We start from the raw sequence: 25,985 nt of genomic DNA on the forward strand, positions 1-25,985 counted from the left end.
GTGCCCCACCTGCCCTATGACAGACAGACAGGTACCAGTGGGATTTTTCCAAGACAGAGCAAGCCAAGAGTGATAGAGTTTGAAGCTTGAAACTTTTGTTTAGGAAGGAACCAAAACATACTCCAGTTGGTCTAGGGGATTTAAGCTCAATGCTCTGCTTCACAACAGTTGGATTTTTCACATCTTCAAATTCAGTCACGTGCTAAAATGCTTTGCTGAACGACAATCCACGTGACAAGATCACCATTTATTCAATCTCAAGATCACACTGGACTCATGCTGTTACTACAGAGACAATTTAACTTATTGTTAAGGCTGATGTTTTATTATCAGCCTCCTTCTTATTCTCTCCTAGAGCTTTCTCCACGAAACATGTCATTCCTCTCCAACACCCCTAGCACTCCCAGTGCCATTTGCTCCTTTTTGGAAAAATTCAAGTTCTAATCATTCTAAATTTAAGACCAAAATGAGTTTTAAATAAAAAATGTGGCAGAAAAGGGTACTTATCTAAATGGAATGCTCTCAGACTCATACATTTTAAAACAGTATAAATTTCAAAAGCAGACACTAAATTTTAATTGCAATCTCAGAGAAAGCTTTTGTATTAATTCACTGAGAAAAATTAGCAAAGTGAAAACTGCTTATTGGGGGGTTTTCTTTCTTTTTAGTCATGATATGTCTCATAATTCTATACACCATGGCAATTTTCAGAGGGAGAAGGATTTATATTGATTAAGGGAAGAGGTGGGGGAGCAGGGCTGTGACTGAAGACGGGCACTCCTTCTCCAAAGACACTCTTCTGTAACACATTAGTGATAGGCTTGTCACAGATAACTCAGGCTCAGGCTTTGGCTCAGATTTCAGGCTGCTCTTTAAGCCACTCTGGCATCATGGTTTTTACTTTCCATGTCATTTTTCAGTATTGATTTCTACTACTATTAAAGTTCTTGCTTAATAGCAAATGCACAGTAATTTATAATTAATATCCAAAGGTAAAGATAGAGTTACCAGAAAAAAAAAATTCAAGGAAAAAAGAATGGGGTGAGAAGGACAAAGGTCAATTTTCCCTTCAAAAACATAAGTTAGTAAATTCTGCACAAATTAGGATGACACACACAACCTACCCCCATGTGGCACGAAGATGTTCCACAGATCATAGCCACCCGGGATGTAATGGGCTGGTTCTCACATGGAAGGTTGTGTCCTTTCACATCTGCTCCAATTACTCCTATTAAAGTAAAATTAAAATTCTCTGTTAAAGAAGAGCAAGCCACCCTGCACCAAACAGACCTTTTCTGCACTCAAATAATTGCTGAATATCTCACACCACTGCCACAAATTAAGAAAGTCTACTTAGCCAACAGAGGAAATAATTTTATCAATCAGATTAAAGTATTTATTCCAGATATAAGGACTGAAGACAATTTCTTCTAAATGCGTATCTATCATCATGATTTTTAAGTGTTATTTTACCTAGAAAATGTTATTTTACCAGACATTTATTCTCTTAGGTAGTTCACTGACATGCAGAATAATAAGTGCCCTGCTGTACTGGCAGGCTGCAGATGTGTTTATTTGTTCACAGTTTATCCTGAACATCCTGGATGATGTGTTTTGTCAGGGGATGAGTTGGAGAAAGGGATAACTTGGCAGGAGACTCGAAGGCTGCCAGCTTTGTTGTCTTCACTGCTGCTGCTGTTCTGTCCATGTCAGAACCACCTAAAGGCAGATTTTTCCTCCCCTTCGAGGAACAGCTTGACTCTGAGGAGCACCACTCAGCCTGCAGCAGAAAATACACCCAGGAGATGCCAGACCTACAGCTGAGCCCCAGAACACATCCCATCCTGCTTGAGTCACTTCAGGGGAGGCTACAGAGGCAATCTGCCCTCTCCTCCTCCTCTCCCAGGCTGCATCCTGGCACCACGTTGTGCTGCACCCAGCAAAATGCAGCAGCCAACAAGTAACATTTTTACACTGGACTTTTCTTTTCTTAAACATGGCTTTTCAGCTGGCAAGCTGGTCACCAGACTGTGCATTTGCATCTGCAAAGCTCAATTTGGAGACCAGTATGTCAATACTGATAAAAAAAATCCCCTTCATCTCCCTGTAGAAGGATCAGGAAAACATTTGCTGGATGTTGTGAAAGATGCCAAGTGTTAGGACTGGTTCATATCCTACATTTCATTAATACCCTCTTGGTTTAGATCACCACTGCAATGCTCTGGTACCAAGTCAGTCTGGTGGGATTTGTCTTACTGGGATCACCATGGTTATCGTGGTATCACCATGGTTGGAAGCCATCTAAATAATCTTTAAAATGTTAAAGTCTTAAAAAATCCATCCTCACGTCCCTTAAACTAAACTGACTTGTGACTATGAAATGGCACAGCTGTCCTAAAGGAAGTTAGGAACAACAAAAAGCTAAAAGTAAGACTTCTACTTCATGTTTTATTTTTTCACTGCTCTAACATAATGAATGCATATTAGGAATTTTGTATAGTGTTGTCTACAAGGCAAATTCCTGTACTAAGCATGACTGTATTAGAATTTCTTGAGTTAAAAATACTGTTCACACTTGAGAGGGAAGAAATCTATTAAACTAAATAGTCAGCATATGCTGCAAATGTATTTTCATAAACAATATAAAACTGAAAAGATCTTTTTAATTGCTAAGAAAATATGTATTCTGCAAAACAGGAATTATGGCTCTTTTTGGCATTTTAGTCAGCGGCTTCACCAGTGTTTAAAATTCTTAGAGTCTTCTTATTTGTGATTAATTAAAGTCAGACAGCAAATAAGTCTGGAATATTGGCTAAAAGTTATATAATTGCTGTTTCACATTTAGCTTAGGTGGAATTTTTCACAGTCGGAGGCAGACTCAAAAGCAGAGGCTGAGAACAAGAAGTCTGTGCACCACACAGAATAGAGGAGAGCTTTTTAGGAAGGCAAGCAGTGCTTAGCAATGTGTGCTTCTGGATCTCTTCCACAGTGACATGGTATTTTAGACACTGCACCATAAATCATCTACTTTTGTTGAAACAATGCTGATGCCTTTTAAAAGGTGCAATGTAAACAGCATTTTTATGAGGCCAGCCCCACAAGCCTGGCCTCCCATCCTCACAGTTTCAGCTGTACACTCTCTGAAATTAGTACAGTAGGTCAAAATGCAAGATATAACTTCTTGGCTGTTAGATCCTCACTTTTCCATAAGAGGTATCAGATGGACTGATCCAGGAGTCACACATGACCTCCTCAAACATACACACTACACAATTCTTTACCTTACTGTACTCAAAGCTTTGAAGCTTTCATAAACTTCAGGAACCTGCTCAGCCAAACCACACTTCACATGCAGCCAAGAGCAGATCTGAGCTGCATCAAAAGTTATTAACACTGCAAACAAGATGTCCATCACATCATTCTGGCTTAGCCTGCAGGATATTTTCTTTACAGATATCTGCACTCTTCGAGTCTCCTTTTACTCCTGCTCCTGTCACTTTTGCTATCAAACTCTTCTCATTTTTGCTGTCCTTTCTACTAAGTTTCCACACCATTTCCAATATATTTATTACCCTTCCCAGATTCAAGAATTAAGAGTTGCACTGTAAATGCTCCTCTTATCCCAGACTGCACTGAGCTATGGTGTGATTATCATGCAGGTTCTCCCTCTGTAATGCCCTCCTCTCTCTAACAACAACCTGTATGTTGGTTTTCTCCTCCTGGCAATCATTTCAGGAGTCTGCTGGTGTTTGTGGTGCCATCTGGGAAAACAGATTCAGATTAGCAGACTGTCTCTATGCACTGCAGCCCTTTCCTGAGGGAAGCCAGTAGCTGGGTGTTTCTAATGTCAGAGTTTCTTTACACAAGTCTGTATCAAGGAACAGACAGTTGCTCTCTATTCTTTTTAAAATTCAATTGCTTGATTTCAGCACATGAAAAAATGGTCAAACTTTTTGTGCTCTGGATCCATAATGATGCCAGTTAAACAAGGACCTTCCACTGCCACTTTCACATGCTCTGTGACAACCCAGTTTTGCAGCAAGTTCATTCTTTCAGGTCAGGTTATTACTCTGTTCTTTTCCAATAACACAGAATTGCCAAGGCACAAAGTTTTAAACACGTTTTTATGCAATTAGGATACTGACAGATATTTTTTAAGTCAGTCACAACACACCTACAAATATGACACTGAAGCTCAAGTCTTCCTTTTAGCAGACAGACCTACATATAATCTTTTTCAGGTAGCAAGAAAAGCAATCTCCATGATTACTTAACCTCACCAAAAGCAAAGTAAAGGGATTTAAACACTAGAAAAGTTCCAGGTCACAGTTTCTAGGACAAATGAGATTTAAAACAGCACAAAACATTTGAAACAAAACTGGTAGTTTAGCACCTAATCATATTTCAGTTAGATCTAGTAAAAAACCCTCTGATGAGCAATAGATTTCCATTAAACAGTACTACTTCAATAACACTGAAACTTCCTGAGGTAAGACTGTTTTCTAAACCAGCAAACTAAGAAACCTCTCAATTTCCTGCTGAAGAAGTTAGACTGAATCTCTGTCTTATTGACTGTATTTGGACAAGACCAAACAGCATAGTAAGAAAATGAACTTGTTTGGCCTCATCAAATGTATTTCAGAAAAGTTGAACCAGGGCTGAACATCAGAATATTGTGCTGGAAAAGAGAAAAAGCCAAAGCATCAGACCTTAAATCATGAATCATAAATCAGACCTTTGCATCATGAATCACTTCTAAAGCTAAGAATCCTAACTATGAACAAGCCTCAAACATGAGGCTTCTTCCTCGGAATGGTTGTTTGTGTTTTTTTCTTGCTTATCCCCAAACTTTTGAGCAACAGAAGATGCAAACTCACAGCATGTTGGCATTCCAACACCATGGGGCTTCAGTCAAAAGTGGAACTAGCAGAAATTAACAAACTATTTACAAATCCAGCTGAAAAGACATATAACAGTGATATATTCCCTTTCTTGAAACTGACTTGCAGTACTGGTAGTTACTGTGATGATTTGGGGTTTTTTTAAAGAATAGCATCAGAGCAAATGGCTGGATAAAAACAGTCTGTGACCAAAATGTCTTTCTGAAATGAATTCAACAATTCCTGTCTCGGAGAGCAGTAAATCCATGAGTGAGTACCTAGTCCTCCAGCATGTGCATCAATGAGAGATGCTGCCACTGCAATCCCTTCAGGGAGCCCGAGATCTTCCGCAGCGTCTGGTGTCAGACCTTTCCCAACAGCCTCTCCAGGAGACAGGACGAGGTTTCCTGGGCAGACACAAGACAAACCAAACGCCTGTCAATTTACTAAACAGAAAAACAAACGCGTGTGTTATTGCAAGAGCTCCCTTCCTCCTCCTCCAGTGAGGCCTCGTATGTATAAAACAAACAAGAGCTTCACAGAGCTCTGTGTGATGGAGTATCTTTCATTATCTGTCTGCAGATTAAGCACGACTGTGCCAGATCAGGCATCCCATGGCAATTTAGAAGTTCAAAAGCATTCAATATCCTATCTAGCCACAGAGAAAGATTGCACCACAAGCAATTAAATTCTGCTTGGCATCTCTCCAGGAGATATGAAATGCAGAAATCCCAGGTTCTTGTGGAAGGTGCTGCCTGCAGGCATTCTCTGGGCATGGAAGGAGATTCAGCTCAGTCTGTGCTCACAAATGAACACCGCACCTGTTGCACAAGGAATGCACAAGGAACTGGCCATTTTTTTCCATTTCCATCCTTTCCAGCAGTTCTGCTAGGAATAAGGTGGCTATAGCAACAGAGACTCTGAAAAAGAAACTGGCTTAAACAGCAAATTCCTCCAGTTGCAGCTGTATTTCCTCACAGACTTAAATAATCCCTTTCTGAGCCTTCTCTGGCCTGTGCAGTATGAAGAAGACAAGAACACAACCCTGCCCTCCCTGCCCTGTCACAGGGAGCCCAGAGGCAGGTCCTGCCATAACACAGACCCAATTTTGTCTTTCAAGTACCAGAATTTAGGGACACCCCCAAGAGCCTCCTCTCAGCCTCCCACAGCTGGAGCAGTGGGACTGAGCTCCTGGGATTGCACACACTTCCATATTTATCCAAAGGTTTGGGGGTGAGAGGCAGAAAGCTCAGTGGGAGTTCCCACAGACCTCCCTGCCAATGCCAGGGCTTTTAGTACCTACCTGGAGTGTTTACTAAATTCAACAAATTTGGGCAGAGTTGGCAAAACTCCTCTTTAAAATAAAACAAGACTATTTTCACAGTCAATTTTATTGAGAATGTTACACCTGAAGCATGTTTTGATATGTAGAAAGGACATAAAACATCTTCCAGAATAGACATTAATTAAGAGGAATAGCATATCATAAAGTATCAGGAATACACTAATTCCCAGGAGCATAAACTTCTACAAATGCAGTAATACAACCTGTTTAATGAAAAGGCTATGATATTAAATTCATAGGTCTTCAATTTTAGATATCAATTAGATCTTTGCTGTAAATTACATTGGTTCTTCATTTTTAAAAGCTACATTCTCCTTCTGCCCACTTCCTGATGGATGCAGTGTATGGAGCATTTTGAGATCAGCAGAAACAACTTCACAGCTGCTCATTTCTCCAAGAGTTTCTGTTCTACTGACAGCCACACATCTCTGCCCCTGAAATTCCAGGCTGAACCTCACACTGGAAATTTAAAACAAGTCTGTGCAGCCAAAACTGTTGCACTTGACAGCGGGTTTATATTCAGTACTGGGGGCAGTAAGCAAACATCATCATTAAGCTTTATACAGAAGGACATGAGGACATTAAGTCACCTCCTCACAGGAAAATAAGTTCTGTATTTTATTATTTCTGCATTTTACTAGTTACTTACTGTAAAGGCAAAGCATTGTCCTGGCTTTTCCAAGAGATGTATCTTTTGCATTTTCCCCCAATAAGCTGGAGTGCAGGATGTTCCTCTTTAAGAGATTTTTCTATTAACGTATCAGGTTTTTTAAGACATTGGAGAAAAATACCAAAGCTGTCTGCTTCTCCTGACATTCAAAGACCCTGCAGGTGGAAGGAAGTTCAAAAGAGTTCATGCAGCTAAACCCACATCTTTTCCTTCAGAATCAATTGCCTGACCTGAAAGCACAGCCATGGTGTATATACAGCATGAGATTAATTTAATCTGAAATAAAACCTCTTTCCAGGCAGCCCTTCCATGGCTACCTAGTCTTTATCAGTCATACCAGTCAAACACTTGAGTGTGTAATTATTATGTAGTTATACTCCATTTTAGAGATCAGGGCTACTATCAGACAAAATTTTTTCCTACCAGCTTCTCAATTACTGTATTTCTAGTTAATAAGCACTAAGGGAACAACTTCAGAGGTGAAGATAATCCTCTCCTCTACTGCAGCACAAGAAAATGACCTTATAATTCCTTTGGTACTGGTTATTTATCGGAATGGCCAGCAGCAACGGGCATAAAGTGTGTGTGTGGACATGCAGGGATGGGCTTCTTGTCATTTGGAGAGGCAGCATAATCATCTTGTATTTTAAATAAAATAATTAACAGTAGTCTGCCCCATATGTTTTAGAAGTCAAAGTATGCCTGAACAAATATTCTTTGACTGAAAGGACTTCCCTACCACGGGGAAGGAAGAGCAGTCAGAAGTCACCCATGGTAGGCATTGCAAAGGGGAGTTCTGGGTCACCCAGCAGCCAGGGAGTGCAGGACAGAGAAACTGAGTGCACAAGGAGAGGATTCTCACTCTGCCCCTCTCCTTCACCCTCCCAGCTCTACAGACCAAGGAAAGCTCTGCCAGGCCCATAGGAAATGCTCCCAAGGAGCTCTGTGGAAGGGAAGGAGCAGGCTCTGCATGGGCACTGATTCTCTCATCAGGAATTTGCCCCTCCACCTACACAAGCATAAGCCAGTGTGGAATGGACACTCTGAGCCTTCACTCAACCACATGGGCACAGACCTGGGAAAGGAATTATCATTCTCATAGTTCAACCTTCACCAAAAAGCGAGAAAACTCAGCTAAGCATCAGCATGCTTAGAATCTAGGAGTGTAAAGCTATTAAATGATAAAATAAGGAAACACAAAAAACAACCAATAAGGAGACACAATTAAAAGCAAAGTTTTTGACAAAGATTGTATTCCAATACTAGTCTGGGAGGGAGCAGATTCTTACTTGAGCAAAATACAGCAGCTTTAGAAAGCCAGGGGCAGCTACTCTGAACATAAAGGTATTCTACAGCTACACACCAGCAATTCAGCAGCAGGTGCTGCCACCCTTAAATCCAACCTCAGGGGGAAAGAAGCTGTCGGAGGGGAGGCAGGGAGGGAGGAAGGCAGAGCTGCCTGCACACAGGCATGCAGTGAGAGCAGGACAGGCACTGCATAAAGGAGGCACTGAAAGGCCTGAGACTCCTCAAGGCTCCTGCCAAAGTAAATGTATCGAGTCTTTTGTTGACAGTAGTCTCCTGTGCAAGTCATTTACCTTTGCTATAATGACTTCCAAAATTAGAGCTAACCAAACAAACCCATAATGGCCGAAGCTGGAGGACTTTCTGTTTCACATTGGTGCAGCTGTTTCACTAATGCAGTGCCTTAATCCACAACCTTTCATTTGGGACGAGACAGGCTATTTCCAGCTATTTTTTCCCCCATAAAGCAGCCAGTTTACAAAAGGAAAAAACTGTCTGAATCTCTTCCTTCTCTTTTATCCTTCTTCGAAGACTGATGTTAGAGTTTGCTGTGATCAAACTTTGTTTAAAGAATTTATGTGCTACCCAAGACCCTCTACCCTTTTAGGTGCTTCCCACAGGAACCAGCTATTTACCAGCCACAACACACGAGGCAGATAATGCATCTTCAGTCAACTTTAGTGATCCAAATTCACTGTATTGGCTCACTAATATTTAGCAGAACGAGGTACTTCAGGATGTAGCCCCTTTTCAAACAACAAAGCTGACAGCAGCCGGGGTGCAGCTGACTCCAGCACAGCTTTTCATCTATCTCGCAGAACAGGGCTGCACTTTGTATATTTGGCTGTATAAGTGCATAAAAATACGAAAGGAAGAAAATTCAAAGGAGATGTCCCTTCACTGAGACCCAAACAAACCTGAATTTGGATATAACAATCCCTTGCTGAAATGCCAGCAGCCTCAGAAAGAAACACAACCCAAGGGTACATCCCGTCCCCATTTCACAGCCCCACCCAAACTGAACAATTAAACTGCTTTCTGATTTAAAGGACAACACAGAAAACAGATATCCTGTAAAACAAGTGATAGAGAACATGCTCTGAAGAAGTTATCTTGTTAAACAAAACAGAGCTGAATAGGCATCAAAGGAAACAGGACCTGAGTATAGAAAAGCACTGTCCATCCAAATGTAGTAAGAAATGTAAGGGATTTTCCCCCTTCATGTTCATTATAAAGCATGCAGATAATCTCCACTTTTTGTGTTTCATAATAATTCTCATAATGCCAAAATCTGGAATATGCAAGGAATCTCAATAAATAATATACATTGTCCCAACCCTATCTCACACACAATATGTTATCAAATATCCCTCTCAATTAGACAATACTCACATTTAACTGAGATGTGTATGGCTGATTTTTCTACAATTTTTACCGCAGTTGAGTAGCCAAAGCAGCACTAAGATCAGAAGGAAGCAGAATAATGATGCTGACTGTAAAGTTATAATACTATTTTTTTCTTAGGACTGAATGCATGGTGGTTAAAAGATGTTAAGAACAGTGAGATTTGGGGCTTTTTTAACCTCCAAATAACCTCCATAAAACTTCCTGGCTGGCAGTTAAAGACTTCAAAACTTTCATTGAGGAAAACCAAAACAAATTGAGATATTATACGCCAGCTTATTTAAAAGTGAGGAAAACGGTTAAACAAAATCACTTTGGCTTCCTTTGGTTCAAAATTCATCTCTGTCTACACGAACTGCCACAGTAGCTTGAGGCAAATCTAATTTGTGGGCCTTTCCATCCCACTCTCCCAGAGAGCCTTTGGCTGAACTACATCTCGACTGCCTAATGTGTAAATACTTCAGGCAGATGTATTAGGCTGCTAAACCCTGGCAAAATCAAATCAGGCAGATCCTGGTTCATTAAGCTGAGCAGCAGAGTGGTCAGCAAACCAGAGGTGCCTACTTCAACAAAGGCTGCTTGGCCTTTTTAGCCCAAGGAATGAGGGCTACTCCATGTATAAATTAGAAGCTTTCCTGGTGAAAGGTCAAAAGGAAAAAAAAATTCTGCATTGTTGGATCAAGAGGCACGCTATGATGGCTGGGACTGAGTTTTCTTTGGTAGAGTGCAGTGAAACAGTGCAGAATGAATGTGTCCTGCCATGTGTGGTTCACTGCTGAACTGCATCTGGGTATAAAACACAGAGGTTTTATGTCTTACCAAAGGTATAGAACGCAATATCTTGATGTCTTACTAAGTAATTAGAGGGAATGCATTTACATCCAAATTCAGCTACCTGAGCTCAAGTTTTCGCTTGCAAACAATAATTTCATTAGGCTGGTAATGGACATTTCTGTCTATCTTCACAGCACAATATTCCTCAGAGTCTCTCTAGATACAAAAATCCATGCAGATGGCAGGACTATTGCTCTCCTTTCAGAGTTGCTCTGCTCTGGTACAGTACATTGCTAAGCCTGCAAAGGCAATTTAGCTTGTATTAATCACGGATTATTACTTAACAGATTTTTTTTTTTACTGGATGTTTTTTAACAACTCACATGATAGCAACTCCTCTTAGAATAAATAATTATCCCTTTTTCTAAACTGAAATAAATGCCAGACCTAAAAAATAATCTCATCAGTTACTGAAAGGACACCTTAAAATCTTTCAGCCATACTTACTCCCCACCACGTTCACACAGTATCCAGTTTTAATATCCATACTGAGAAGATACTGATGCACTGTAAACTAAAGGAGTTCAGAAATGAGCCAGGAAAACAATTTCAAGGATTGAGAAGTATAACAGTTCACCCAAGAGTTTTGGGGGGCAACCTCAGTGTTCTCCTTGATCATAGGAAATTTGAGTCTGTGCAGGTCAAGCGTGTCCCTACGGTCTGCCAGGCAGGAGTAGGAAGTTAAATCAGATGAAAAATCAAGTGTGTTCTTTAATTAATTCATTAATTTTGAGACATGACAGCAACTAACAATCAACAGCCTTTCAGTCTGAAGTGGGCTCTCCATCACAGGAAATTATAAAATCAAGATTGGTTCTAAGATACACTTTAAACTACTTAAACATTAATTTTAAGGAGTCCAACAGCCTCTGACTTGGAGGAAGTTAGCTTGAAATAGCCCTTCTGATTTTGTGAATACTGACTCATAAAGCAGACAGCACTGTTTTAAAAGTTATCTCAACAGGAGGCTGAAGCCAAAAAAAAGAAGATGAATAACAAATCGAGACCAGGGAGAGGAAGAGTCAGGTAAAAAGAAGGAATGACCCAGAACTATTCTGAGAAATGTCTCTTTTTTCTTTTCTTTCGAACAGTATGAAAAATAAGGAAGGAGGATAATATCTCAGATATTTAAATAATGAACAATTACAATACGCCCAAGTCTACTCAAAGCTTCTCTGAAATTTAAAACCAGAAATTCAATAAAAAGCTCCTAGTTTTCATACTAGAAAATTCCCAAGTCCCCAGTGTTGCCAGAGTAGAAGCAAATATAATTTCCCAGACAGGCAGAGTCTGAGACCAGAATTCTCTGAGTGGACAGTGGAATATTGCTTTATTACTATGTTTTAAAAGACCTAAACTTTTACAGGAGTTTTCTAAGCTATGAGGGATGGAGGGACAGCACACAGTACTTCTCACTCCTTAGAGCAGAGAGGAGGAGAAGTGCAAAGGAACCACCTGCCAGCAGGACTCAAGTTGATGATAAGCTGGGTGAATGATGGGTCCTTTCCTGGTGGAAGAGGAATGGAAAATGTCACCCAGGAAATATCCTGGAGAAACTTGAGCCACCTGAGCTCAGCTCAGGTTGTTCAGGAACAGTTATTGGAAAGAGGAAGAGTATCTCAGACTAGACAGCAAGGAGAAGGCTTGGAGATGGAGGGGGCAGATTTTATCCATGAATTTATCAATATCTGATGTGAGGGAGGGAGTAGAGATCAGGAGAAAAACTCTTCTCAGTGGCTCCCAGTGACACTACAAGTGTGACAAGCACAAACTGAAATACAGGGAATTACATTTAAACCAAATAAAACAATGTTTTTATTGGGGAGTAGTGGTCAGGGCACTGGAACAGGTTGCAGATTTCAGAATGTCCCCCTTTGGAAATACTTAAAACTCAACAGGACACAGCCCTGAACAACCTTCTGTAGGTGACCCTGCTCTGATCATTTCAAGATGGCCCTTCAAATTCCAATTCAGTGACCTCAAGATGGAAAAAGTATGAAATAAAACAGAAATCACAGGAGTGTGGAGCTTTTCTAAGGAAAAGCCCAACTTCTTCCTGCTGAATCATGTATTATGAAATAATGCCTCGAGCTCTCAGGAAGGAGACACCCAAAAACCTCTTTGCACTGTGCCAGTTTCAGCTCCTTTGCAGTTGCTACAGCTCTTGGACAGACTGAAATGACAGGAAGCCAGAAAAATGTTAGCATATTTGGAACACTATTCACTTGTAAATTCCATGGATTTTGACAGCATGTAAGTGTAAATATCCTCTGATTCATCCTTTTAATTTTGTTTGAAATTGCAGTGTGTTGTATTTTTATTGGGGATAGCAAAAGACCAGGGAAAGAAAGATAAAGGTATCCCATACCAGAGAATCCCTTTACTTATTATTCTTTACCATTTGCAAAGTACAGTATTTGAAGCTTGTTGCTGGAATCCAGCTTTAGGAAGAACTGGCAGCTACAAGCTGACCTGAGGGGGGGGGGGGGGAATCATCATCACTTTCTCTCAGCCTTCAAGGAAATCCCTCATATGCTCCAGAGCATCTGGCATCAAAGGCATTGGAAGAGACAGGGAAAAGTGGAAGAACAAATGGATTGACCATTCCCTCCACAGCTGCAGTGACACTGAGTTCAGATTGACCACATTCTCCCACCCTGCACTGAATCTCCCATTTTCAGCCTAAATGTAAATAAATTAAGAGAACATCCAAGTATTAGAGCTAACTACTGACAAAACAGAGAACCTAAGCACACTCTATTTAAATATTCAATGCCATTGTTAACTGTGTATATGGAAGGACATGCAGGAATGTAACTACTGATATAAAAAACAAGTTTTCTGTACTATCAAGTTATTAATAAGTACTTTAAATGAAAGAGCATTTAGAAAAGAACATCCAGTCTTCCAATTATACAGATCCATCTTTTCAGGACATTCAAAAATGGCATATGTAAGTGTCCAGGCCCATAAAAACATCAAGTCTGCAGACCTCCAAGTCCTGGAATTCAGGAGAGAGTTAAAAATGGGGTTGCAAAGTGTTGGGGCTGTACATTAAAGCACAGGCAGAGTGTTGGAACAGGGAGGGTGGTGAACTGGTAAACTGATGGAGAGGAGTAAAGGCCACTAACCAGAAATGCACTTCAGAGTCAAGATAAAGCCTTCTTAATTGAAAACATAGTGCCAAATTTAAAACAACAACAAATAAAAAGCAGAAATCCTACTGGAAGAAAAAAGGGGCAATTTGTGGAAAATGGAAAACTTTCTTAAGGTAGTTAAGAAGGATGAGTAGGAAAAAAACCCAGAAGAGGATTTAAGTAAAGAGATGTATAAGGAACACAGGCTGTTCTCTTCCTTATACCACCATTACCCCCAAAATCAAAAATGAAAGAATTCTTCCAGTTGTACACTAAAGCAAATTAAGCAAAACTTCAGCTACTTCATTTATATCAGTTTGCTACTCCAACACAGATGAAAGAAGGTGACAAACTGCCCCTTACAAAAGCTACAAAACCTTTCAGATCAGTAGAACCTATTCTGCAGTACCCACAATGCTCTCTCACACAAAGCCACCATCTTCAACCCAAAAAAGACCTGGCATGAAATATTACCATTCAATAAAAAAATCATTATTTGGTCCCTTAAGTAGGCCCTGAAGTAGAAGGCAGTGGTGAGAATTTATCAGGCCTTTTTCTCCAAATGGAATGTATGCTGCAGTACCCTAGGAGCTCTATAGTACATGAAATTTTAACGGAATTGTTAATGTCTTTCTAGGTTTTATAATACCACAAAGAGATACTCATCATGTGCTTTTACCACAACAGATAACTGCTAATGCCTCTAGTACACAACACATTCACAGTGGTTTGAATACGAATCATCTTCCACTCTCTTGGTGAGCAAATTAATGGGATCAATAAATTTTTCAGTATCTCCAGATAAAGACTCTTTACCTTCACAAGCCTGATCAGTAAATTCCTGATGTACAGAAGGGATCACAAACAACTTGTTATGTGGATTCCCTGAAAGGTTAGTCTGCTCTGAGAAACAGAAAATGTCAAAGGCCTGGGAGTTTTCAGATGTGAACCCACGCTCTGCTATGGGAAAGGTTTGTGGAAGATCCTAAAGGTCAGATGGGAGGGTCACCCTTATCAACAAGGTCATACCTTAAGTTAAACTGAAACCAAGAGGAGTTTACTCCCTGGAACCACCACACTCTGATTACAGTAAATGTATTTTTAAAGGGCAAGGAGCTTTAAAAGCAATGCTTAAAAGCGTATTTACCGGAATAAAGAAATATGTACCCTAAAGAAGTTGTTCTTGGGTAATTCCCATAAGAATTTCCAGTAGCATTAAAGTTAAAGATACTTCCAAATGAAAAAAAAAAATCTATTTGTAGCTATTCATCTTTGGTTCCCTCTGATTGGAAACAATAATTATTTCAGTAGAGATTGGAAAAAAAAAAAAACAACAAAACAAACATCGCTTTTCTGCATATTTTAAACTGGTAAACTTTGTATTTATTTTTGTTACAGCCAGAAAATTTTGCTAATTTTATCTTGTGACATTTTGCTTTGGTTAAAAGAAATGATAATTCAGAGCCTTGTTATCTTTTAGGAGAGATACATGAGAAAAAGGCCATTATCTCTCTTTACAAGGGGAACATGCAGGCACTAAAATACATCCTTGCCTTTGAGCTAAACAAACCTTGAGCAGACAGACACAGGCTTAGAATAGCTTGAGAACAGAAGAGGAAATTCCACCAGTATTACTTCAGCCCTGTCAGGTTTTGGTTTTGTTTTCATTTCAGGAGGAGGTTTTGAGCATGTACAACCTCCCTTCACCCTCCTCCTACCTGGGTTATCTGACAACTTTGAGCTCCTTTATCTGCAGGGCAGCCCAGTGCCCTGCTTGCCATCCTTCCCTGCCAGCCGTGGCAGGCTCTGATGCTCCTCCTGGAGGCACACACTGTCCAGGGAGGCCTTCCCTTGGGATAATGGGATGCACTTGCAGCAGCTGAGGCTGTTCCCCTGTGGGCAGCACTGCTGTAAACACAGCGTGAGCTGAGCTGGTGCAAGGTGGGATCCTGTGGCAGGGATGGTGCCTTGCCACCGATGCTGACACCATGGGATGTGTGGGAAGGAATCTCCCACGACCCAGGAGCATCCCAGCTGCAGTTTGCTCAGGGGCTGAGTATCACCTTCCTGGTAGGTGGATGCACACTTGTCCTGATTAATTTGAGGAAAGCTGAGCTGATTCAGAGTGCTCAAGTCCAACACCACTGAACACAAAAAAACAAGCAAAGCCCCCAGCTCTCATTGGAACACCATTCCCACTCCCATTCCCCCACACTCAGGGACACTGGTAAGATTTCAGGGTGGCAGAAAGCAAAGCACTTTCCTGGGACACACCACCATGGAGCAGCTCCAGGGCAGGGTGAAGTGCTTTGCTTTGACTCCTTCTGAAGCTACACCCTTCCAAGAGACTCCAAGAAGGACAGGGCAGGAGAGAAACCCAAAGGAATGGAGTAGTGGCTGTCTGGGTTCCACACTGATGCAGCGAGCTCCTCACTCCCTCTGCACAGACACAGGGATGAAGGTCACTCTCCTGCTTTTTGTGATGTTATCACACTGCTAACGATAACAAAAGCAGCACCTTCCTTTTTTTAAAAAAAAAGGGTTAGACAAATGGTCAGGGAAATAAGCTCATATTCTCCCTAGGGCTAGGTTTCAGCATTATTACGCAAATAGAAATTGTCTTATGCTGTGGATTCACCTGAGGGAATCGGCCCCAGAATCTGAAAACCAAAGGATTCCTCAAGGTGAGCAAAAGCATCAAGTTCTGCCCTAAGGTTTGGTGCAGTTTTAGAGGTCAGACTGCGCTTCTCCAACTCCAGCCAAGACCCTCTCAGGGATTCTGTGGTTCTTTTCTTTAAAAAATCCCAGTCTTTCATAGAACTAGACACTTCCATCAGTAAATCACAAGAAACACTTTTGCCCTGCAAGAAACATATCAACAGAAGATAATTTACTGATTTATTTTGTAAATGTTGTGTTTTAACTAACATGGAAGCCTGATACTGGGAATTGATGGTTTCTCTCTTAATGAATGTTGAGCCATATATAGGCCAGTGTTATGAGGCTCCCATCACAACAAAAGGCCCCTTTTATTAATGGCTACTTTATCATTGCAAACATGCATGTTGTTACTTAAAATGGCAAATTGCCTTGCACTGTCCTTGAAGTGCATTGCATAAATATTGTATTCAAGCCTTAGCTTACACTTCATAAATAATTTATTTTTAAAATACCCTTCCATGAGACCACCAGCTGGCAAGATGTTCAATTTTCTGGTAAAAACATGTATTTATTGCAAGTCTTATTTTAACTTGTTGAAGATTTGCTAAAAGCCACAAGTGACAGATGTTGTAAGAACTGTACTCAACCCAAAACCTCAGGAAGCTGAAAGCCTCATTCTCCTGGTAGGTTTGTACCTCTGCATAAGCAGGTTCCTTTGCAGGGAAAAAGCTGAAATCTATTCAAGGAAGCTTTCAGTACTATTTTCTGATAACCCAGAAATGACTGACAGCAGATTATGCGATGATCAGAAAAGTTTATAGATTTCATTACATTTCTTTTCACTACAATCCTTCCTCCACCATTTCCATTTCATGTTGCTGCATTTAAACTGCTGTACAAACTTGTTCAAAGTGCTCGACATTAAAAAAAAAAAATCAAAGGAAATTTCAGATAATTAACTTTGATGAATGAGCATATTTTAATTCATGTCTGGTAATATTCTTGTTAATGACATGTCTGCTTAGGACATCCATTAAAAGTCCATTAAGTTAACAGGGAAAGTCTAATAAAGTTATCCTGGAAATTTTCTGGTATATTAACGTTATGGACTTTTAATGAATATCTGCTGTAGGAACTGCTATTAGCAAGGCTACTATTCTAATTAAACTTGGGCTCTGAGAGTGAAAAAAAATGTATAAAGATAACAACAAGCAGAAGTAGCACTTTTTTTGAAAATGACTATAAGGGAGATGGGTGCAAGTCACAAATCATACTATCAGTAACAGCTAAAAAATTACTATATTGTAGCTTTTTTGTAGCCTGCCATCCAATATACCCATATTGAATGCGTCCTTCATGTCATCAGTTGCTGAGGCTCCTTTTAACTCCTCTATTGTTGAGACTGAGCAGTACAGAAAGGCCTTCCAGGGTAGCAGATAAAAAATTTAAACACAGTTTCTCACAACAATGCAAAGTAAAAAATGCACTTAGGAAGTCTGTTCCCAATGGGCATCCTTGCTGACATACCAGTAACACAGCAAAATATCTTTTTATATGTATATATATTTTATTCATAGAATCAGAGAATAGGTTGGATTGGGAGGAACCTTAAAGCTCACCTCATTCCTCCCCCTTGCCATGGGCAGGGACACCTTCCACTAGACCAGGTTGCTCAAAGCCCCATCTCTCTATATATTTTTATATCTTTTATATATATACACATAAAGCTTTTAATTAATATGAATAAATATGTATATTTAATAGTACGAGTATGCATTTATTAATATAAATATATGTGTATGTTTATTAATAGTAATATATATGTATATTAAAACCCAACCCTGATATACCTATTTTTTCATACTTATCCTTCACCAAATCTTCCAAACCAATCATTTTCCAGAAACTGTCATCCCAACCTCTATCTGATGTGTATGTCCACTTGCACACTACTGTACAGAGAGACCTAAAAAAGAGACAATATAGGCACAGAGTCAGGCAAATGAACATGTTTGGGTTTAAACTTGTGACTAGAAACAAGTTCCTGCAAAAGGATCTCTTCTCCACTGGTCAAAAACTCCCACAGAATGCTCACATTAAAAAAAAAAAAAAAAAAAACCAAAAAAAAAACCAAAAAAAAAAACCAAAAAAATGGTTACTGTTTGGAGTGCACATCTTGAGGACCTTAAAAGGACCTTGTGTTTAAGATTCTTCTCTGCTGAAACAACTCCTGGTCTGGCCACTTCACTGCATAAATCAGTGAAATAACAGGCTGTGCATGTGCCTGGGGGAGAGCAGGGCAGGAGCACAACAGCTCTGGAGCAGGCAGCTCAGAGTGCTGCTCTTCCAGCCTAAATGGCTGCTTTGCACACAGCTTGTCCTTAGGAAAACTTTGTGTTACTTCTCTCACAGCTGAATCACAATTTCCAGGAGATCTGGATGCTGAGGACAGATGCACAAGTCTGGTTTCTCAGAAGCTGATGTTAAACTCTGCTGGCACAGGCAGGAGCAGAAGGATACAAAGGACAAGAACATCCACAGCAAAGTCTGTCCTAACACACAGAATGGTTTTTATCAATATCCCCGACCTTATTCCTCCCCAAAGTATGAACAATATTCCTGATAATTTAGTATTACATGGGCTGTTTTCTGTCTGAACACTAAGAATCATCTCAAAAGATCAATATTAAATTCTGCTTGAAAAGTCAGTCAACTAAAAGGTATTAAAAATGCTAAATACCACTGAAAACTGCAGCTCTCTGCAGTCCTGGGAATACCACAGTACCAGCAAGTGCAAGACAGCTCAGATGCATCTCGGGGAAGTACATCATCATAACTGTTCTCAAAGAGAAACCCTGCTCAGAGGTGGATTTTCTTTGATGTTTTACAAGACAGCTTATTTGTGACTCATGTTCAGCCAAGGTGAGTTTACACAGACATATTCTCTTTATTAGGATGGTACAATTTGAACGTGGATCTTCAAAGCAAACTCAGTTTTACTGAAGCATTTGACTTTTTCATGCAGTTTTGCATAAGTAAAAACCAAATAAAATTTCTCTCTTCAAAATTATTGTTGGAGTAAAAGGAAATCTTCCCTTTCATCCAAGAAAACTACCCAGGGACTGAAATATGAATCATAAATTGGGTTGGGCTGGAAGGGACCTTAAAGCTCATCTTGTTCCAACCCCCTGCCATGGGTAGGGGACACCTTCCACTAGCCCAGGTTGCTCTATGCCCCATCCAACCTGGCCTTGAGCAGAAAAAGAGAAGCTATTTTTATTTTCCATCTGCAAATCGAAGTTAGAGCTTATAGCCACTGATACTGCAGACAGAGAAAAGCCAAAAGAGTCTTTCCACACAGCTGGAAAACTATCTGGGATATGTATTTCATGTTTTGGGGTGCTTACAACAAGAAGCAACATCCTCTTATGTGACACTGAGCAGAAGATGGGATGGTTACATGGACTCTCTAAACTCTCTCATCTGGGACAGAAATGTGTATTTTAAATGCCTTATGTTTCTTTCCATCCTGTTGGACTGGAATAACCATGTTTTTACAACCAGAGGACAAGTGATGGTCATTCACATCCCATTGGTTGTAAAGGTGTGTTGGTTGCTCTTTGCTGCAAGAGAATAATTAACATGATATATTTTGGCGGGAAAAAGAAGACATTAGTTAACTATTTATATCCCTATAAATAAATGCAGTCAATAAATGCAGAGATTATTTCAGGACTACTCTTAAAACATTTCTGACACACCCACCCCCTTTTTTTTTTCTTCTTAATAGTTTTAAGAATAGACCACACAATCACAACTCAGTGTCTGATTTGAAAACAGAAAAAGCACATGACCTGTAACTACAGCAATAACAATGTTGATATAAGGAATTCCAATTTCCAAGGATTTAAAAGCCAGACACAAAATTCTAATTAGGACCTTTGACAAAAACTGGGTGAATAAATAAATCCTAGGCTGAAGAAAATACTGGGAAAAAATAAACATTTTCCCCAAATTGGTTCAAACCTCACATTAAAAGGAAAAATAAAGACAGGGTATTTGAAATAAAAAGCACTTCATCAGTTTAGGAAAAATCTAGACATAAAGAGCAAAAAACAATGCATCAAGTTTTCCCAAATATGGGAAATACCAAATCATAACAAATTATCATCAAAACCGAGTATGTCTTTTTCTAATTAGATTGAAGCTCTGAACTAATGCCACACCCTGAGAAAGGCTCCAAAGACCATGTTTTAACCAGGGGCCTGCTGTCCCACACAGCTCCTCTGTGGAACACCACAGCACACACACAGGCCCATGGAATCACGGAGATGGGGAGAGATTCCCCCCCTGCCAATCCGCGGAATTCCAGCAGATCCCAGCTCTCTGGCAGGATATGGCTGCACTGAACACACCCTGGAGATTTATAAATGCAAAGTGCTCACAGAACAAGGATAAACAGAGGAGTTCTGGTTTAATTTCTAACACAGTATGGCAGATGAACTGGGACAGACAACTCTTCCCAAATGAACTGACTGGCAGATCTTTAAGTGGAAGGTTCTGGTATGAAAGCCAATCTCAGATCTCAGCTAAAAGAGTAACACATTATGTTGGCAGGTTTCTATTTTCATGGCCACAGCAAGAAACTCAAAATGCTTGTTTTAAACACAGTCTGAGCATTTACACTTCTCTGGCATTCAATCTCTTTCTTCCACTCTTGCTGCACTCAAAAAGTTGGTGTTCAATGGAACAATATGGCTTCTTACAAATCCCTAATATCAAAGAGAAAGTGTCAAACTGCAGAAAGGCATTCTGCTCTCTTAGATAACAGTTCAAAGGATTTCTTTGGGATGGCCATGATGGATTAACATCACCACATGCTTCAAAAGCATCTGGATGGGTTGAACTCAAACCCCTGCCCCTCACCTGATGAGGTGCTCAGTCTGTAAGTCCTAGAGAGCTCTATGCACATGCAGAGAGAGCAGTTTATTCATGGCTTGTCACTGCTGAAGTCAATGGTATACATGCATATATATATATATATAAACTTTATAGGAGATCACTCAGAAAATCTCCTCCAGAGCATCACCCTTAAAAGGGGATAGCACAACTCCTAACTTGGGACTCTAACCAGGAAGATACTCTGGGAAAGAACCACCTGAGGAACCAAATCAGTTCACCTACAAAGAAAGCCTCAACTATGAGAAAATTTTATATTTCACAGAGTTCCTAAGTTTGATGAGATGAAGGGCAGACATTAAACAGAAACAGTACTGTTATCTGTCGTGGTATATTCAATTTTTCCTATTTGGCTGCATTACCTCAATTATTTGGTCATAAACACCAGATTTGTTCTGGCTGAAGCTGGATAAACCAGATGGGTTGAAGCAAAAGCTCGTCTTACTTTATTCCCAGGATCAGCTGGGTTCAAAGGGGCAGAGAAGAGGCAATCCCAGAGGGAACAAGCCCTCTCCTGACTGCCTGATCCACCACAGGATTTGAGGAGCCATACATGGAAGCCCTCAGTAGCACAAGCCATATGTAGCCTGTCTGAAATACCATGAGTTTGGAGACACTTTTCCTCAAGCATATTCCCAGCACAACGAAATGAAGGATTTCCTTTCTCTGTTCAGAACAAAAAGTTTTGCTTAGAATATTCCTACTGAAAAAAAAAACCCAACTGTCGTGCATGGAAAATTTTTATTTTATTTAAACCAGATTTTCAACAGGAAAATTATTGTGTTTAGAGTTTCCTACAAGTTTCTTGCTGAGGACTGATTGGATGTGCTGAAGTCCTGCATGACCAGAATCTCAGCAGTCTTAAAAACACAGACAGTCTGTGAACACACACTTGTAATTCCCAAAATGCTGTCTGGAAGCAACTAACCTACAAAAGGATCCAGGCCAACTGGACTTGTGATCACTCAGGTGATCAAAATTTGTTTCTGTGTGACTCTTCCCACATTATCTGCCCATTCTGAGTATTTTCTCTCACTCTGTTGTACTTCTTGGAGAGAAAGAAATCAGATACATTCATTGAAAATGGGAATTACTGCATGCTCTAAGTTATCGGCATAAAAATGTATCTAAAAGATAAAAGTCACAAAAAACTTCTCCCCAACTACTTAGCAGTCATCAGAGCTTCACACTTTGGTCCATTCTTTGTTGCCACATTTCCCACACTCCAAAAGGGATGAAGCCAGCACAGATATGATTCCCAAATTTGCAGAGATCCTGCCCTGCCTGGGACAGCACCTGCTATGAAAAGAATCTTGGGGGCCACTCCTTAACTGCAGCTGTCTTGTGGAAGTCATCCCTATTTTGAGTATAGGTTGATAGGTAAGTCCTATCAACTAAAAATTACTAAAAGAAACAGTTTTTATTTTCCTGAAAAGTGACCCCATAAGGCATTTCTACATGACCTTCCACTCCAGAGGGCTGGTACAAGATTAGTTAGCCTGGAAAATGAGTCAGACACCAGCCTGAAAAGCAGAGAACCCCTGGCTGGGGCATCCTGAGGTGAATGGCAGCTTTGTTCTCAATTCCAAAGCAAAAGGATCTGCTCCATTCATCCCAACTGCTCAGAAATGAACCTAAACTCATGAACTTAATTAATTTTGTAGGCATCATTAACAGCGCAGCAGTTCAATCACTGGATCACTGAACTGAAGCCAGCTGCACCTGCTGAGGGCTGGGCCAAAGCTAAATCCTACAGAGGCAAGGACAGGGTACAGCTAGATCCCAAAAGGAATAGCGTGCAGTAGGATAAAGTAACTCTCCGTGGTCTGTTGGGCAGATTTATTTAAAGCTACAAAGAATCAAAGCTAAGAAAGCTTTCTGACGTTGTGAACGCAAGAAGCAGACCTGAAACAATGGAGTGTGACTGTCACAACATCAAATGATTTCCTTTTGTTCTACAAAGTTTAAATTTAAAACAGATTTTGAATTCAAATTGTAAACCAGGGCATAGATTCTGCTCAAATGAACATCTCCACATATTGACATCTGGGCCAGGCTGCCAATGTCCTCCCAAATTATGCACCCCACAGTCTCAAGGCTTTTCACAAAAGCAAGCAATTTACAGCTCTAACACAGTCACAGATCTGACTGTGGTTTGTGCAAAAATGTTCCAGGCAAAAAAATTTAATACCCAGCACACATACTCCCAGCATCCAAGAACAGAACTGGGCACTGGTGCTGCAAGAGCCTAAAATACAGTGGAGGTTATCACAGAGCAATAGGAAACCTGTAATTATTCTCTGCTCTGTTATGGTTATGCCATATCCATTAATCCACAGCCTTTGAAACAGAACCAGACTGTTAGATCCACATCCACCACTGGCATTTAGGAAAAATGTTTCTGCCTGCTTGCTGTATTTGGCTGCTTGAGGGAAACAGGGAAAATTTGTCCTAAAGGAATACTTCTCAAGAAAGAGGAGAAGAAAAGTGATACCTGATCACTGAGTCTTGAAATGTATGAAGTGTACGAGATGCTGCCCCTGTTGAGTGTTTGCTGAAAGGAGTCAGGGCAGGGGTTTGAGCTCAGGCTGGTTGGAGGAGCTGCCCCTGCTGTCCCTCAGCCCATCTCTGGGCCAGGTGGGCTGCAAAGCTCAGGGTGAGAGAGTCTGGGGCTGCCCTGACTGCACTCCCCTCCTCTCACCTCTTCAACAGCTCTTTAATTGCAGGTACACACAGCAAAACCTGTCAGGGGCTGCTCCAGCCACCCAGCCATGCAAACCCCAAGTCCCTACATTTACAACACATTACTTTTTATGATTATTGCCTTTGACCCAAAGCCTATGAAATTCCTGCCTGCCCAAACCCATTGTCTTAGCAAGCTGTGCAATTTGACTCTTGCCTGAAAAGGGTTTTCATCTTCCAACAAAACATTAAACAGGCCAAACAAAGAAGACAGGTGGGGAAGCCTGTTTGGGACAAGTAGCAGACACATTCCCAGTTGCACTCACGGGCCTCGACTTTCAGTCTTTGCATGTCTGAGGATTTAAACCTATTCAATAAAGGTAGCAAGGAAATTACTGTAATCAGTGTTAGCAATTCTACCAGCTTCAGTCTTCCTATGCTCTGGGTAACACTTCTATTTATCATAAATAATTAAAAGTAGTCTGGCTGCCATTTAGATTTTTTGAAGTTAGTTAAATACCACAGCAAAAGCAAAGCTTTCTCCCTACTTTGAAATCTTCACTAAAGCTGCAGAGAAAAAAATATTAATACAAATAAGAATGATCCAATATCATGATGAAAGGCCAATATTTGTTCACACTAAGGCTACTGGCAATTTTGTCATATTTCATAGCTGAAATAGGATTAGACTCAAGATCTCAAAACTTAAAAAGTTAATGTTCAAAAAATTACTTGGATGTTTTCTTTTTTCTCACCATGAGGAAAATTGAGCGTCAGAAAATTGGTATTCAGTTTCCAACAAAAAGGATTTAGTAGAAAAGATTTCTCTTTCCAGCAAATGTGCAAGTGCAAGAAGACATCAATCCCCAAAGCCACCAACCAAAAAGACAGTGAAAAGCTCAGGACCTACAAGCTGCATAATTGAAGGTAATGCAGATACTGATATTTGCCTATATAATACCTTTCCAAACCCTTTTTTGAGTTTTTTATTGCTGAAAAAAAAAAATATGTTGAAGTACTACATATGGTGTGAAGATTTCATGGATTTTCCTTCAAAGCTGTGGTTAAAACATTGGTTTAATGATATACTATTCCCCCATTTTTTCCTGAACACTGCTGACTCAGGGAACTAGCAGGGTTCTACCAGACTCCTTCCCAACCATCAAGACTAAATTTGGGGTTAAAAATCTCTGAACTTGTACTCAGCAGCTCTGTTGGCCTCACATCTGGAAAGGCAGAATTCTCACTGGACTGGTGGCACAGCTTTTATTTAAAAATATAAACCAGGTCTCCCTTTCCCTGCCATAAATCTCACTGCCAAAGCAGAGCCCATGAAAGAGCAACACTCTTTTAGGTGAGAGAGAGGCCCTTAGGGAATGGCAGCTACATCAGAGCCCTTGGGGGACTGGGATCCATCAACACTCTCATCAACAGGCATTACACCAGAACTTCCAAACTCATCCAGACTGGGCTTTTAGGGCTTTTGTTGGGATATAGGGTGCAGGAGTCTTGATTCTCCTGAGCTCACACCACCCTGTGTGTGTGTGTGTGTGGAAGCCACACAGCTCTCAGCAACAAGCACTGAGCAGGAAACAAAGTCTTTCAATCAGCAAATCAAAAAGTTAAAGCTATTTTTGTAAAGGGGAAGAAGTATTAATTAACTCAAACCTCACTCTATTATTTGGTGTTCATGTTGTAACACTTAAGAGGTTTTTGGCTGGCTTTTTAAATCACAAGATTTTCTAAGCAAGTCTGTTGCTTACTTAAAGGGACAGATTTTATTGTATGAAAAATACAATTCACATTTGCAATTTTCTACACCCACATCTATAATTAATCTCCTCTGAATACAGCCACTCCCTGACGAGATTCCATGTTATATTTAAACTCTGGGTGCCACTTGGAAAGGAAAAAAAGAAGAACAATAGGATCATTTTCAAAGCCTACACAGCAGCACAAGGTTTCAAAGCAATGAAGTGCTTTAAACTCTGGCATCAACCTTCTGACCACCCAACCAGAGCGAAGACTGACCTCCAATTACCACCACAATAAGCACAGAAGTCTCTCGAGAAATGCAGAGTGTAGATCTTTCCTGTGTTCCAAAGTAG

The 25,985-nt window shown here is 40.3% G+C and overlaps 1 protein-coding gene across 11 annotated transcripts in view; it reads right to left on the reverse strand.

The window, feature by feature from the left end:
* The window catches only part of FGGY (FGGY carbohydrate kinase domain containing), a 128,277-nt gene that overhangs the window by 61,600 nt on the left and 40,692 nt on the right, over positions 1-25,985 (reverse strand). For 7 of the 11 annotated variants that reach the window (XM_053950755.1, XM_053950749.1, XM_053950746.1 and 4 more), the window contains 3 exons: positions 18,087-18,202; positions 5,159-5,287; positions 1,125-1,228 (listed from right to left, as the gene is read on the reverse strand). In XM_053950755.1, the coding sequence (XP_053806730.1) occupies positions 1,125-1,228; positions 5,159-5,287; positions 18,087-18,202 (349 nt within the window). Of the gene's footprint in view, positions 1-1,124; positions 1,229-5,158; positions 5,288-6,874; positions 6,969-18,086; positions 18,203-25,985 lie in introns of those variants that run through there. The other 4 variants (XM_053950750.1, XM_053950757.1, XM_053950753.1 and 1 more) reach the window with 4 other exon arrangements.

The sequence above is a fragment of the Vidua chalybeata genome, chromosome 9 (genome assembly GCF_026979565.1).
Source record: "Vidua chalybeata isolate OUT-0048 chromosome 9, bVidCha1 merged haplotype, whole genome shotgun sequence".
NCBI lineage: Eukaryota > Metazoa > Chordata > Aves > Passeriformes > Viduidae > Vidua > Vidua chalybeata.